Source organism: Macaca thibetana, chromosome 6 (assembly GCF_024542745.1).
Source record: "Macaca thibetana thibetana isolate TM-01 chromosome 6, ASM2454274v1, whole genome shotgun sequence".
Lineage (NCBI taxonomy): Eukaryota > Metazoa > Chordata > Mammalia > Primates > Cercopithecidae > Macaca > Macaca thibetana.
In genome coordinates, this window is record NC_065583.1 from 114,126,012 (window position 1) to 114,141,517 (window position 15,506).

The 15,506-nt window shown below is 36.0% G+C and overlaps 1 protein-coding gene across 2 annotated transcripts in view; it reads left to right on the forward strand.

Moving 5' to 3' along the window:
- Positions 1–15,506, forward strand: part of TRIM23 (tripartite motif containing 23) — a 34,400-nt gene that overhangs the window by 1,683 nt on the left and 17,211 nt on the right. For both annotated transcript variants that reach the window (XM_050793761.1, XM_050793762.1), the window contains exons 2-6: positions 4,797–4,959; positions 8,837–8,958; positions 11,202–11,480; positions 12,033–12,215; positions 13,607–13,822. In XM_050793761.1, coding sequence (XP_050649718.1) covers positions 4,797–4,959; positions 8,837–8,958; positions 11,202–11,480; positions 12,033–12,215; positions 13,607–13,822 — 963 coding nt within the window. The remainder of the gene's footprint in view (positions 1–4,796; positions 4,960–8,836; positions 8,959–11,201; positions 11,481–12,032; positions 12,216–13,606; positions 13,823–15,506) is intronic.

The window sequence follows — 15,506 nt, forward strand, 5'->3', positions numbered from 1 at the left end:
GCAAAAGAGCCCTCGTTATTAGGCATGTTGTGTGATTGAGATTTTATTTATTGAATTGTGCTTTTGCTAAGTAGAGAATACTTGCAGAGTACTTTGTGAATTAACTTGAAGTTTAAGTTTTATTTCATAATTGGAAGGGGTATCATTGCAGTATCTATTTTGTTGTTACGCTGTTTGCCTTATAGTCTCAAAAGTGTACCAAAGCCTGATGTAACTCCAGTTTGTTACAGCACAGAATTTGATACATCAGAGGCTCACCTTGTTCATTTTCATCTTAACATGTAAAATGTTCCTGAACTGTGCAATAAAATAGTCCTTTCTGACAAAATCTTCATGCCATAATTTGTAGTAGCTATAGGGGTATAAACTGAAAAAAACCTTACTGTCATTTGTATAGATGAAAGCAATAAGTATTTATTGGAAGGTAAAAATTGAAGTATATAATGCTAATACTGTGTAAAATGGCCTTGTGCTTGTGAACAAGTTGATAATTACATGGTTTTTATCATTAGAGAAACCAGTAACATAAAAATCTGATATGGCTAGGCGCGGTGGCACACGTCTGTAAAGCACAAAGTGCCTGGGAAGCACTTTGGGAGGCCGAAGTGGGCTGATCACTTGAGGTCAGGAGTTCGAGACTAGCCTGGCCAGCATGGCCAAACCCTGTCTCTACTAATAATACAAAAAGTAGCCAGGCATTGTGGTGTGGGCCTGTTAATCCCAGTTACTCAGGAGGCTGATCAGGAGAATCACTTGAACCCAGGAGGGGGAGGTTGCAGTGAGCCGAGATTGTGCTACTGCATTCCAGCCTGGGTGACAGAGTGAGACTCCATCTGAAAAATAAAAAATAAAAAATCTGATATTTTGAAATAACTGACATGTAAAAATGTATCACAGTTTCTTTTGCTTAGTGAGTCTTCTTAGGCCTTTTAAAATTTAGTCTGAGGCTGGGCACAGTGGCTCACACCTTTAATCTCAGCACTTTGAGAGGCTAAGGTGGGAGGATTGCTTGAGCCCTGGAGTTTCTGACCAGCCTTGGCAACATAGTGAGACCCAACCTCTACAAATAATAATTAAAAAAATTAGCCAGGCATGGTGGCACATGCCTGTGGTACCAGCTACTTGGGAGTTTGAGGCAGGAGGATTGCTTGAGCTCGGGAGGTCGAGGCTGCAGTGAACCATGCTCAGGCCACTACATTCCAGCCTGGCTGACCCTTTTTTTTGAGAAAGAGTGAGACCCTTTCTCAAAAAAAAAAAAAAAATATATATATATATATATAATCTGATTGATTACAGTTTGATTTACATGTAATAAGTTTGAAGCTGTTTTGGCATTTTGTGAAATGTAAAATTAAGAGCTTTTTCCTATCTAGGGCTTTTTGCTGTTAACCACAATTCCTATTCATAGATACTGAGGAAATATTTTCTTGCTGTATTATTTACCAAGTTGATGCAAAATAGTCTAGTAACTTTATTTTCGGACCTGTGTTTGGTTTGCTAATCAATGGAATTTTATTAGTGCTTTTTGAAAAATACGGTAACAGCATAAGGAAATTCTTTTAAATCTTGTACAGTGGTGGGATCAGAGATACAGGATTGAAATGAACTAAACAAAATTTTAATATGGTTCTTTGGAGTTTATAAACAAATTTAATTTATTAGAGTTTTAATACAGCATTTATAAAATGTTGCATTTATTTTCTATCAAATTCTATTGTGATTTTTTTTTTTTTTGAGTCGGAGTCTTGCTCTGTCGCCTAGGCTGGAGTGCAGTGGCACAATCTCGGCTCACTGCAAGCTCCACCTCCCAGGTTCATGCCATTCTCCTGCCTCAGCCTCCCAAGTAGCTGGGACTATAGGCGCCCACCACCGTGCACGGCTAATTTTTTGTATTTTTAGTAGAGATGGGGTTTCACTGTGTTAGCCAGGATGGTCTCGATATCCTGACCTCGTGATCCACCCACCTCGGCCTCCCAAAGTGCTGGGATTACAGGCATAAGCCACCGCGCCTGGCCTGTGAATATTTTTTCTATATTTAATTGAAATTTTTTTTTTTGAGGCAGGTTCTCATTCTGTCACCCAGGTGGGAGTGCAATGGCACAATCATGGCTCATAGCAACCTCAACCTCCTGGGCTCAAGTGATCCTCCCACCTCAGTTTTTTATTTTTTTGTAGAGACAGGGTCTCACTGTGTTGCCCAGGCTGGTCTTGAACTCCTGACCTCTAGCAGTCCTCTTGCCTTGGTGTCCCAAAGTGCTGTGATTACAAGTGTGAGCCACGGTGCCTGACCTAAATGGATTTGATAACGTGAAACTTTCCCCTTTTTAAAAAATGTAGGATGAATTGAAGTATGTGTATATATGAATAATAGATAGAATTATACATGGGTAGCTGTTCCCTAGCTGTTTCTCTTTCTCATGGGGAACCGATGTTCCAGTGTTACTGGTGTCCTATGTATCCTTCCAGGAAGACAGTACGTTTATACAACAATATAAAAATTTGCTCTTTCCCCACCTTTATGCAAAAATGAGTATATTCTATTTATCATTTTTGTTTTAATCATATGAAATCATTCTGTGTGTACATGAAAAACGTCATCTTTCTCACTATCCTATATAGTTTTATAGTATTATGAATGTGCCATAATTTATTTTCCAAGCTGATATTGATGTGTATTTACTTTGTTTCCAATTTTTTGCTAATGCAAATGATGCTTTAAGGACTAACATACAGATTTTGTCACACATGTCTAATATGCTTGTAGGATAAATTCCTGCAACTAGAATTACTGAGTTACTTAAACTTGGTAAGTATTGACAGGTTGCCCTTCATAAAAGCTGTATTGCTCAATAAACATTTCATAGCAATTAGTAATGTATGACAGTGTCTGCTTTCCCACACCTTCACTAACAAAGTGTTACCAACATTTTTGATCTAATCTGAAAAAAAAAGTATTTTGATGTAGCTTTGATTTGCATTTTTTTGTTTCTTTATTTTTTTGAGACCGAGTCTCACTCTGTGATCTTGGCTCAGTGCAGCCTCCGCCTCCCAGGCTCAATCGATTATCCTGCCTCAGCCTCCTGAGTAAACTGGGATTACAGGCGCCCACCACCATGCCTGGCTAATTTTTTTGTATTTTTACTACAGAAGGAATTTCACCGTGTTGTCCAGGCTGGTCTCGAACTCCTGACCTCAGATGATCCACTTGCCTCGGCCTCCCAAAGTGTTGGAATTACAGGCATGAGCCACCGTGCCTAGCCTTAATTTGCATTTTTCTAGTTATGAGTTAGATTGAACATCTTTTCATGTAAAGAATTTTCATCGTCTTTTCTGTGAACAATTTTTTTTGTTTCTTATTTTTATTTATTTTTCTCTTCCCAAACCCTTATTTACATTGAAAGACTAAATTTAAATTTCTTTTGAACCATAATAATATACAAAGCAATTATGAATTATCACTTCATGGTGAAAGATATTTGTATCTCAAGCCCAAAGTCCAAGTTAATTACAGAGTTAGGTTTAAAATCGTAGTAGATTTAGTCTGATTTCTGCCTTGGGTTTTCTGTTTTTTACCTTGTGTTGTGTGTTTTATGATGTTGAGCTTAATTGTTTTTAAATTATTTTACTAGACTTTATGTAAGCACTAGGAACTTGGTATTTAAAATACCCTGTTCCTGAGGGTTTTTTGGTCCAACAGGGAAAGACAGACTAGAAAACCAAGGTATTAAAGCATTTTGGGTGTTATGGTAGACGCTTATACAGAGTACTTGGGGGCCCAAAGGACAAGTATAGTCCTTTCCTCAGTATTAGCATGAAGAAACATGAAACAGTTTCTCATGTTCTGAGAACTATAAGCTGTTGGATATAGTTGGAGCACAGGGTCAGAAGAGTGTGGCAGTGAAGCAGTAGAACAGGGACCAGATTGTAGTGGGTCTTGAATGACAGGAGTTTGAGGTATGATTGAATAGTACAGTGTGGGTATTTTAAAAAAATTAATGAAACACTACAAATATACTTAGAAATAAGTGCTGAAAATGCTTTATTGCTATAAATACAATTTGTTGACTATTTATAAAACATAAACATATGGACTTGAGAATCAGAATATGCTGATAAATAGCCTTTCTTTTGACTGACTGTGTAGCCTTGTGCAAGTCATGTGTCTGTAACTAGAATTAGATAGACAAACTAATTTCTGATTCAGAGCTATATTTATTGATAGAGCACAGGAATTGAAATTTAAGGTGATTGCTTTTTTAACTTTGTATTATTTAATGTACATTAGATACTAGAAACATGAAAGTTAGTTGTAGTCTTTTCTTAACAAGTTCTTTATCATTAAAGATAGGGGTAATTGTTAGCACATATTTTAGATTATTTTTGTTGAAATTAATGATAGTTTATTTGTGTTGAAATTAATGATGGGTTAGGTAGTTGCAGAGAAATTGCTTAACAACCCGCCTTCAGTAGAATTACATATTGTTTGTACAGATTCAGATGTAATGAGTGAAATCATAATTTTCAAAAGATAATGAAGATGTTAGTTTACAGCATCTTTGCCCCTAACACTACTATTAGTATTTCAAAGATATTTCGTTACGATATAATTTTGGCAGGGTCTGTCAGATGGAATGACTTAAAAGTGATTTAAGATTTTACAACTTACATAGTTCTTTTTCATGGAGGAATAAAGTAACAATGTTGATTCAATATATTAGGTGAATTTTCTTATATACCTAAAATATGTATGCTTTTAAAATGGTTTAAAGAGTACATCCTTCGTTTTCAAATATTAGGTGCTAGAGTGTGGAGTTTGTGAAGACGTCTTTTCTTTGCAAGGAGACAAAGTTCCTCGCCTTTTGCTTTGTGGCCATACAGTCTGTCATGACTGTCTCACTCGCCTACCTCTTCATGGAAGAGCAATCCGTTGCCCATTTGATCGACAAGTAACAGACCTAGGTAGGAAAAGTATTTGTATGGATTTAAGATTGAAAATTGTTCATGTAATGCAAATGTCATAGAAAACAATTTCCTTCCACTTGATTTTTAGAATGATAAAATTCCCAGAAAGTTTCAGAAAGCCTGAGTTTCTATTAAGGTGAATAATCTTCAAGCTATAAACTATCTCACTCTTAGTTACTAATTTTATTTTGTCTTCTGAGATGTTTATATTCAATACTTACCTGTAAAGAGCTTTAAGACACCTGAGAAAAACATGTTACCCTGATTCAAATAAATAAGAATATGCATCACAGAATGAATCATTTGCCTGAAGCCATTAACCCAATAAAACAATGTTTTCTTTACAAATAAATAAGCCAATAATGAAAATACAGATAAGTCATTGAGTCTCAGCATGTTTTTATTTACTAATATCAAGGACAGAAGTGTTTGTAGCTTGTGATAATTACTCTGTATTTTCTGTTAAAATGAGTTTGAAGGGTTTGTGGATTTTTTTTGGTTTTCTGTATACTTTTAACACTTGCTTTATATATTTCAAACTAAGTTATTTTCAGGTACCAGATTTGGAAATAATAGCATTTACTAACATTTGAACAATGATTTTACAAACATAAGTTTTGTAAGTTTACTCTTTTTGATAAGGGAGTTTTCTCCAAAAGAGTTTAAGGTTGCCATTTTTTTTTTTTCAGGTCAGTTGCACTATGTAAGACAATTTTAATATATTCATACTATTTTTCAAGTGGAACACATTAAAAATAATTTATCCACCAAAAAAGGAAGCAAGAGTACCTATAATTTTAGGCTGGAAGACTTTAAAATGCTAAGAAACATGGTTTTAAAATATTTTCTGGAGAAAGAAGGGTTTTTAAGGTTTTGGTGATCTTTGATGTATATAAATAGTCTATTTGCCTGACAACTAATATAGGACAATAACAACATTATAGATAGTGTTAACTTACTAGTAGCCAAGAAATAGTAGGGATTGGGAAAGTTTCTGTACTTTTATTTGGTCTTTTATTCTTTGAGATATGCATATATCATACTATTTCTTTATATAAAACTATACTTAGGCCAGGCAAGGTGGCTCACACCTGTAATCCAGAACTTTGCAAGGCCGAGGTGGGTGGATCACCTGAAATCAGGAGTTCAAGGCCAGCCTGGACAACATGGTGAGACCCCTTCTCTTCTAAAAATGTAAAAATTAGCTGGGCGTGATGGTGGACGCCTGTAATCCCAGCTACTCGGGAGGCTGAGGCAGGAGAATCACTTGAACCTGGGAGATGGAGGCTGCAGTGAGCCTAGATCGCGCCATTGCCCTCCAGCCTGGGCGACAAGAGCAAAACTCGTCTCAGACAAACAAACAAAAAAAAGTAAAAGAAATAGTAATGTTTTTCAAATAGAGGATAGAACCTTTCTTCTACTTTTTTTTTTTTTTTTTTTTTTTTTTAAAGCAGAGTGTTACTCCGTCACCCAGGCTGGAGTGCTGTGGTGCAATCTCAGCTCACTGCAGCCTCTACCTCCAGAGTTCAAGTGATTCTTCCGCCTCAGCCTCCTGAATAGCGGGGCTACAGGCACCTGCCACCACGCCTGACTAATCTGTGTATTTTTAGTAGAGATGGGGTTTCACTATGTTGGCCTGGCTGGTCTTGAACTCCTGACCTCAAGTGATCCACCCACCTCGGCCTCCCAAATTGCTGGGATTATAGGTGTGAGCCACCACGCCTGATTCTTCTACCTTTTTGAAGAGCACTTTACCTTCTCTACATTAATACCACAGTGTGAAGAGTTACTACCTCAATGTTTAACAAAACTAGAAATTTACGACACGGAACTAGACTGAATACATCCATCCTCCTCTCTGACTTCTCTGAATTCTGAATCAGAATTCCTCTCTAGTACAAGAAGAATATGAGTAGTTATTGATACTGTTCAGCAATATTGCTGATTTTCTTCTGCTCATATGGTGAAATTACACTTCCTTGCCCTCTTACACATCACTGTGTGATGTCCATTGATCAGTGAATTGTTTGCAGAAGTGAAGTGTTAGCATCCAGGTAGAAGTTGATAAGAGAAGGTTTATGATTTTCAAAGTAAATTCTTCTCCCTGCTACAGTGAGGTGGTCCAAATGATTGGAGGCTGGGTAGCCTGTGTTCCTGTTTGTGGTCAGTGGAGAACAGTCTCTCTTGTCTTCCCTAACCCCTGAGATGTTGCATGAGCAAAAAGTAAATCTCTGTTGTGTTAAGCCATTGAGATTATGGAGTTGTTTTGACACTTAGAGAATTCAGTGATAAATATTAGGCACTACCTAGTAATGCTAGAAGTTTTTTTGTATGCATTCATTATATAATGATTGGATATTTAGAAAATTGTCACAACTGTATTTTTAAATGATCACTTAGTGTACTTCTTAACCTTTATGTAAATAGAGAGAACTCAACTTGTTGTAGAATATGTGTTAAAAATTAAGGAGAAAGCCTTCTTGGGGCAAGGCTGAGGATAAATATGTTCAGTCTAGTTTTTTTGGGAGAACCACAACATGGAATGGCTTTTTTTTTTTTTTTTTTTTTTTTTTTTTTTTTTAAGAGCCAAGAGGAAGGGGAGCCCTGCAGTCAATGACTCCATCAACCTTTTATATATTTATTCATTTAATGAATATGTGTTAGGTGGGAGCTATATCAGATGGTATGTGGTATTTGTTGCATAGGAGTTTACCATAACAAATATTCCTTCTGCTAACAGATCTGAGTTTTATTCATAGGTTTAGGAAGAGTTTGTATGTTGTCCTGGGTTACAAAGTTATATGTATTTCTTAAGTTAGGTTGCTGCAAAAAGTATTTGAAAATGCTTGTTTTAGCATATATAGTAAAAGTCAGTGACAAAATAGGACTTGTAAAATTAACTGATAGAGAAATAGGCTGGGCACGGAGGCTAAGGCAGGCAGATCACTTTAGGCCAGGAGTTTGAGACCAGCCCGGCCAGCATGGCGAAACCCCGTCTCTACCAAAATATACAAAAAATCAGCTGAGCGTGGTGGCATGCACCTGTAGTCCCAGCCACTTGGGAGGCTGAGGCACGAGAATCGCTTGAACCCAGAAGGTGGAGATTGCAATGAGCTGAGATCGTGCTACTGCACACCAGCCTGGGTGACATAGCAAGACTCTGTCTCAAAAAAAAAAAGTAAAAGAGATTTAAATAACTTTTTTAAGCTGTGGCAAAATATATATATAGCATAAAATTTGCCATTTTAACTACTTCTAAGTTTAGTGGCATTAAGTTCATTCATATTGTTGTGCAGCCTTTACCACCTTAATTTTTTAAATGTGTATTTAGATTTTTTTTTTTTTATTTCTTTTTTGAGATAGAGTCTTGCTGTGTCACCCAGGTTGGAGTGTAGTGCTATGATCTTGGCTCACTGCAACCTCCACCTCCCGGGTTCAAGTGATTCTCGTCCCTCGGCCTCCTGAGTGGCTGGGTTTACAGGCGCCTGACGCCACACCTGGTTAATTTTCATATTTGTAGTAGAGACAGGATTTCACCATGTTGACCGGGCTGGTCTTGAACTCCTGGCCTTAAGTGATCTGTCCGTCTCAGCCTCCCAAACTGCTGGGATTACAGTCGTGAGCCAATGTGCCTGGCCAAAAAATAATAAATTTTAAAGTGTGTTTCTACTTGGAAGCCTGAGGGATTCTTCTGTTTTTTAAAAGAGAGTATTAACAAAGCAATTATTTTGGTATCAAATAATGGGGAAAATTTGAATTTTTCAAATTTAGACATTAACGACTGAACTATATGGATTAGAAATTACTTTTGAGGTATGGGTAAAACGATTAATAGTCCATTTTGTTAGATTTAGTTTTTGTTTTTATATTCTAGGAGATTCAGGTGTCTGGGGCTTGAAAAAAAATTTTGCTTTATTGGAGCTTTTGGAACGACTGCAGAATGGGCCTATTGGTCAATATGGAGCTGCAGAAGAATCCATTGGGATATCTGGAGAGGTATTGATCATACTTGGTGAAATATTTGTTACGAGCATGAATTTTTCTTTTAATATATGCCATTATTAGCACAATATTACCTCATTTAATTCAGCAGGTAAATTTCTAGAAACACAACTTTTCATTACATTACAGTTCTAAAGGCCAGCACTATTCCCAAGAGAAAAAAGTAGAACTAGAATTATTTGAAAATACTATGCCTAAACTATGCCTTATGTGTGAACTTTTTTTCCCTTATCATAATTGAGTTCTACCAAGGATAAAGTGAAAAGAGGAAGAAGATTATAGAATAGTAAGAAAGATAAGTAAGCAACAGTGGAGCAGAGGATGCAAAAGTAAATTAGTCAACAGAAAAACTCAATGAGAGAAAGCAAAACTCCATGTAAGAGGCCATTTAATATACAGGGAAAATTGCCTTAAAGATAGCAGTAGCTTCTGAGGGAATTGTTACTATTCTATCTTCAAGAAAAAGTTAAACTTTGTATAGATGTACTGTCTTTATCCATACAGGTAGATATCTGGTAAATATTAGAATCCATGAACACTGGATTTTTTAATAATGTAAAAGTATATTTTTAGCACTTACGTATTATTTGCATAGCTGCACATATGTACTATAGGACATGGCTTTCATAGGCTATTATGGATAGAAATATATTTGGAGTAAATATCAGTTAATGATTTTGGTGATCAACTTGCAAACCACATATTTGTATCAAGAAAAAAAATGTCGGATTGCTTTCTGCTTCTCTTTTATTAGATGATTTCTTTATACTGAAGTGAATCAGTGAAATTAATTTCAAACTGCAACACTCTGTTTTCTAAAATTTCTGCAGTTCTTTCATGTGCTAAATCTTTAATCTTTACTTCAAAAGACATTACTGTTAGCTAATGTTGACTTTATAATTTATAATTTATTTATTTGTCAGGTCTGGAAAACAGAAGACCTGAATTTTTATGGTACATATATACACTTCTTATAATTGCAAACAAAACTCTTCCACTTTGGATTCATTTTTTATTTAATGTGATAATGAATGACACCACTGATGTATTTAAACATTTTTATTTTTGAAAAAATTTATACTAAATTTCTCCCCTTCCACTTATGGCCTTTTAACGTTTAGTAAAAGTGTTCAAAGCATTCTTGATTATCTGACATGTAATATTTTATCTACTTGAAATAAAAATAATTATTTAGTAATTAATTATTTTTTGTAATTCCTGAAAACTAGAAATAATATTTAGATGCTTACATATAGGTTTTATTTGTTTATTAATTGTTATTTTTTAAGACAGAGTCTTGCTCTGTCACCCTTGCTGGAGTGCAGTGGCGTGATCTCAGTTACCTGCAGTCTCTGCCTCCTGGCTTCAAGTGATTCTTGTGCCTCAGCTACCTGAGTAGCTGGAATTACAGGTGTGCACCACCACACCTGACTAATTTTTGGATGTTTAGTAGAGATAGAGTTTCTCCATGTTGGCCAGACTGGTCTCTTACTCCTGGCCTCAAGTGATTACCTGCCTCAGCCTTCTTAAAGTGCTGGGATTACAGGTGTGAGCCACTGAGCCTGGCCTATTTTTTTTTTTTAAATTATTTGCTTAAATCAGTGGTTTTCTGCCATGATTGTGCAATAGACTCACCTGTGGAGCTATTAAAATATGTGGTGTATAATTAGAAAAATATATACAAGTCTAGGGTTCATCCACAACCTGTTGAAATAAGAATTTCTCAGATTAGCGTCCAGACAACTATGTTTTTAAAAGCTTACAGCTAATTCTGATGCATACTCCTACATTTTCTAAATAGTATTTGTGCTTCTGTCCTTCCTGTACATCATCATGACAACTAATACTTAAAGCTATGGGGTTATGTTTAGTATCAGATTTTTGTAGTTTTAAAAAAAGACTTTTGACTTCTCTATGGTTTAGTTTCTTTTGTGTAAAGTGAGGGGATTTGGTGGAAGAGATCTTTGCACCGAATATGAATCTACGAGAATAGTTTTATTTTTGGCTTCAAATTCATAACATATATTGGTCAGTTAATCTTGGAAATAGCTTCTTACCTGTAGAAATGAATGCTTCTCGGATGAGTATTGAATGACCTTTGTGCTTAATGACCAATATATTTTCATATGTAAATATTGGTCAGTAAAGCAAAAAAGATTATGGGATTCTATATTTAAAAATTTGTCATGTTATACTGATTGGGTTCAATTTTAAGGCATTAATTTTTTGTTTATCAGAGCATCATTCGTTGTGATGAAGATGAAGCTCACCTTGCATCTGTATATTGCACTGTGTGTGCAACTCATTTGTGCTCTGAGTGTTCTCAAGTTACTCATTCTACAAAGACATTAGCAAAGCACAGGCGAGTTCCTCTAGCTGATAAACCTCATGAGAAAACCATGTGCTCTCAGCACCAGGTGCATGCCATTGAGTTTGTTTGCTTAGAAGAAGGTTGTCAAACTAGCCCACTCATGTGCTGTGTCTGCAAAGAATATGGAAAACACCAAGGTCACAAGGTATGAATTTAATTATTAATCAATTGGATCACTGTAGCTACTTTACCAGCTCAGTATTCGTTTTCACTGACCTGGTTCTTTATTCTGAAAGTAGGCATTGAAGAAGAGTTAAGTGATGAATGATTGTGTTTGGTAGCATGAAAATAAATGAGAGATTTAATTTCTAAATGTTATTAAAAAAAGAAAAACTTCAAAGAGCGTCATTCTTCACAAAAAAATAGCCTTTGAGCAGGAAACAAACATTCTCTTTGTTTGCATGTTTTCATAATGCACCAGATTGTTTGACAATATTTATGTCTGTTAGCTCTTACTTAGGATATAATTTTAGAGATAGTCTCTTGGTTTCTTGTTTAGCAATAAATGGACTTCCAAATTTTAAATTACTTCTTTGCAGTACAGTTTTCTTATAAAGGAGTGAAAGTAAATTATAGTATTTTTCTGTGTTATAAAAGTCACTTGTGGCTGATGCTTTTTTGTATTAACAGGGATTTAAATATTTTTCTGTATTATTAGTCAATACTATGAGTTCTTTTCTCATGTTACATTTTATAGCATTCAGTATTGGAACCAGAAGCTAATCAGATCCGAGCATCAATTTTAGATATGGCTCACTGCATACGGACCTTCACAGAGGAAATCTCAGATTATTCCAGAAAATTAGTTGGAATTGTACAGCACATTGAAGGAGGAGAACAAATCGTGGAAGATGGAATTGGAATGGCTCACACAGAACATGTATGGTTTTTTTTTCTTCTTCCCCTTTCTCCTTGTTTTTTATTTTTCATATTTTCACCTTCTACTAAGTATTTAATGAGCAATTACAATTTGCTAGTATTGCACCAGTCATTGGAAAGTTTTTTAAAAGTCCCTGTGTTTAAGGAAGTCATTCATCACGGAACAGAGAGAGTTTTAAATGTGGTGACTATTTTATGGAGGAGAAGTACAGGGTGCTTTGGCATCACAAAATGGGCAATGATTTATGGAGGTCAGAGAAATCCTTAGAGAAGAAACAATGTTTAAACTGAGATTTGAAGAAATTCAGTCAAGGAAAAGAGCAGAATGGGGAATGAATTGTCCCAAGAAGGGAGCAATATGTTAAAATGTTTGAAAGTGAGAATTGGACATATTGTAGAGACTTAAAGAAGCTCACTAGTTAGAGCTTTGAATATTGAATGGGACATGACAAGAAAAGAGGATATGGAGAGTTCAAAGCCAAATCATGCAGGATCTCGTCAGCCATGTTAATAAAGAGTTCAGAACTTAGTTTAAGGACAGTGACGAGCCATTGAAGAATTGACATAGGAATGACATGATCAGATTTTCCTTAAGAAAGGCTGTTTTAAATGTAGAAAATGAATTGGAGGAGCAACAAAATTTGAAGTAGGTAGACCTATTAGGATGTTGTTAAAGTTTTCTAGTTAAAATTCTAGAGATGCTTATGGCCTATAATACACTAGGGTAGAGAGAGTGGATACAAGTTGATGGATTTAAGATTTTAAAGAAGTAGAATAGATAGGTCTTAGTGATTAATTGTTAATATTGATTGGATAGGTAACTTGGAGGTGATGAGGCATGATCAGATTCTGGATGTATTTTGGAATTTGCTGAGGGACTAATGGGCTATGAAAGAGAGGTGATCATCATGACTCCAATTTTGTTTGCTTTCATCCTGATGGATGGAGTTGCCATTTACCAAGACAGAGACAATTAGGTTTGGGAATAGGGGAGACTGGAGATTAGGCATTCCATTTTGCTTGAGATGTCATTTATAAACAGTTGAATTTCCAATGTCTGTGCATTAGGGGAAAGATCTAGCATGGAGATTTATATTTTGGAATTTAATATAGATGGTATTTAAACAACGTCTTGCTCGGTCACCCAGGCTGGCATGCAGTGATGTGATTACGACTCACTGCAGCCTTGACTTCTGGGGCTCAATCAGTCCTCCCACCTCAGCCTCCTGAGTAGCCGGGACTACAGGCACATGCCACCACGCCTGGCTAATGTTTTCTATTTTTCGTAGAGACAGGGTTTTGCCATGTTGCCTAGGCTGAAATTTTAAATATTTCACAGGTAAAATCTTTATTAACATTACAGTTGCTTAAAATTTATTTTCATTTTCTTAGGTACCAGGGACTGCAGAGAATGCCCGGTCATGTATTCGAGCATATTTTTATGATCTACATGAAACTCTGTGTCGTCAAGAAGAAATGGCTCTAAGTGTTGTTGATGCTCATGTTCGTGAAAAATTGATTTGGCTTAGGCAGCAACAAGAAGATATGACTATTTTGTTGTCAGAGGTTTCAGCAGCCTGCCTCCATTGTGAAAAGACTTTGCAGCAGGTAGGTAGTTTAAATGTGGTTAGGGTCTTAGTTGTAAGTTTAAGTAGATAATTACCAGAGGTATACATTAGTGTATTTTATTATTATTTTGTGTCTGCTGTATGCAGTAACTTTGTGCTGAGGACATAGTCTGCAACCTTGAATTATTTCACTAGTGTGGAATTATCAGTGCCCTCTCGTTCATGTGCCCTCCCCATCTTGAGCCATGGGTTCTTGAAGCCTTCTAACTTCTTGCCATTCTTCAGTTAATGCCAAATCCTTTTACTCTTCTTTGCCAAGCATATATGTACTGTTTTTTTTTTTCCTGCTTGGAGTGCATATATCTCTCTTTTCTTATAGTGGAAATCTTCCTTCTCCTTCAAGGTCCAGCTTAAATGTTTGCCTTTCTTTGAAGCTTTCTCTTTGTTGGTCTTTTTTTGAGTGCCCCTCTAGCATGTACTGCCTACCTCTGCTGTAATTCGATGGTTCTTCACTGTTAGAACAAACGTATGTTTTGTGCTGGTTGAGATACCATAAGCAATTTGTTACCCAGTTTGCAGATGACTTACTTTTTAAATAAGTGAGGCTCAAAGTTATTCTGACACAAATGTCAGCCTTACCCATTTGTGTTTTGGATCTGTTTTCCTAAGTGTGAGGTATAAGGATAACTATTGCCCTAGGAATTTCAGAAAAGCTGCAGTCTGTGTTATCTTCACTGATATATTGCTGATAATTGTGTTGATTTCAAATCATTGTAGGCTAAGCCTTTTACCATTGTAGAGCTTTTTCTCTTAAGTATCTGATTACACTTACATGAAAGTGGCCAGTCTATAGCCTCATCAGTCTTGGATTATCATTGAGTCCTTACTACACTGAATTGTAACAGTTGTTATGTATGCTATTTATTAAGTTGATTTTCAGCTCCAAACCTACTCTTCTATCCTCTGCTTTGTGATACTAGGGCTAGAACTCTATAGACCTCGTAATTGTGTTGCCAGCTGGACCCATGTTAGGTACTGTCAAGAGGGGGCATAGTTACTCATGTTAGGAGACCACCCTTCCTGGAGGTTTGAGTTTCAACTCCGTGAGCCCCTCCTGCAAGTTTCTAAGTTTTAATAATTCTAACCTCTTCCTTTTATTCCCTCAGCACTGGAAGTGGTAGCTATATTATTTCATACAATTGCTACCTCCATAATACCTCAGAGTTCCTTTTATCCTTTTAGCTACCTCGTTAATAACCACACCTAGTTAACAGTTTTTATTTTAAGTTCTTTCTATTCAAATAGTGGTGTGATTTGTGTCTTCTGATTTGACCTCGAATGACAATATGCCTGTGTGTTTTAGATGCTGACCTTGTTCATCTTTGATGCATCTTGATGCATCTTGTTCATCTTTGTGTCACTGAATTCTTTGCATCTAGATAGAAGAACTTAATAAATACATGTTTAACTCATGGCGGATAATGAAGCTACACAGCAAAATCAGAGTGGAATCGTGTCCTAAATCATACTAACTTGAATACTTAAAAGTATATTCATATTTATTTTATGAAAAAGTATGTTCATAGTTACTGAAATATTTAAGTGTTTTAGAGTTTCTGAAGTGTTGTGCCAAAATGACTGGTATATTAGTCCATTTTCACACCGCTCTACAGATACTACCCGAGACTGGGTAATTTATAAAGGAAAGGGGCTTAATTTACTCA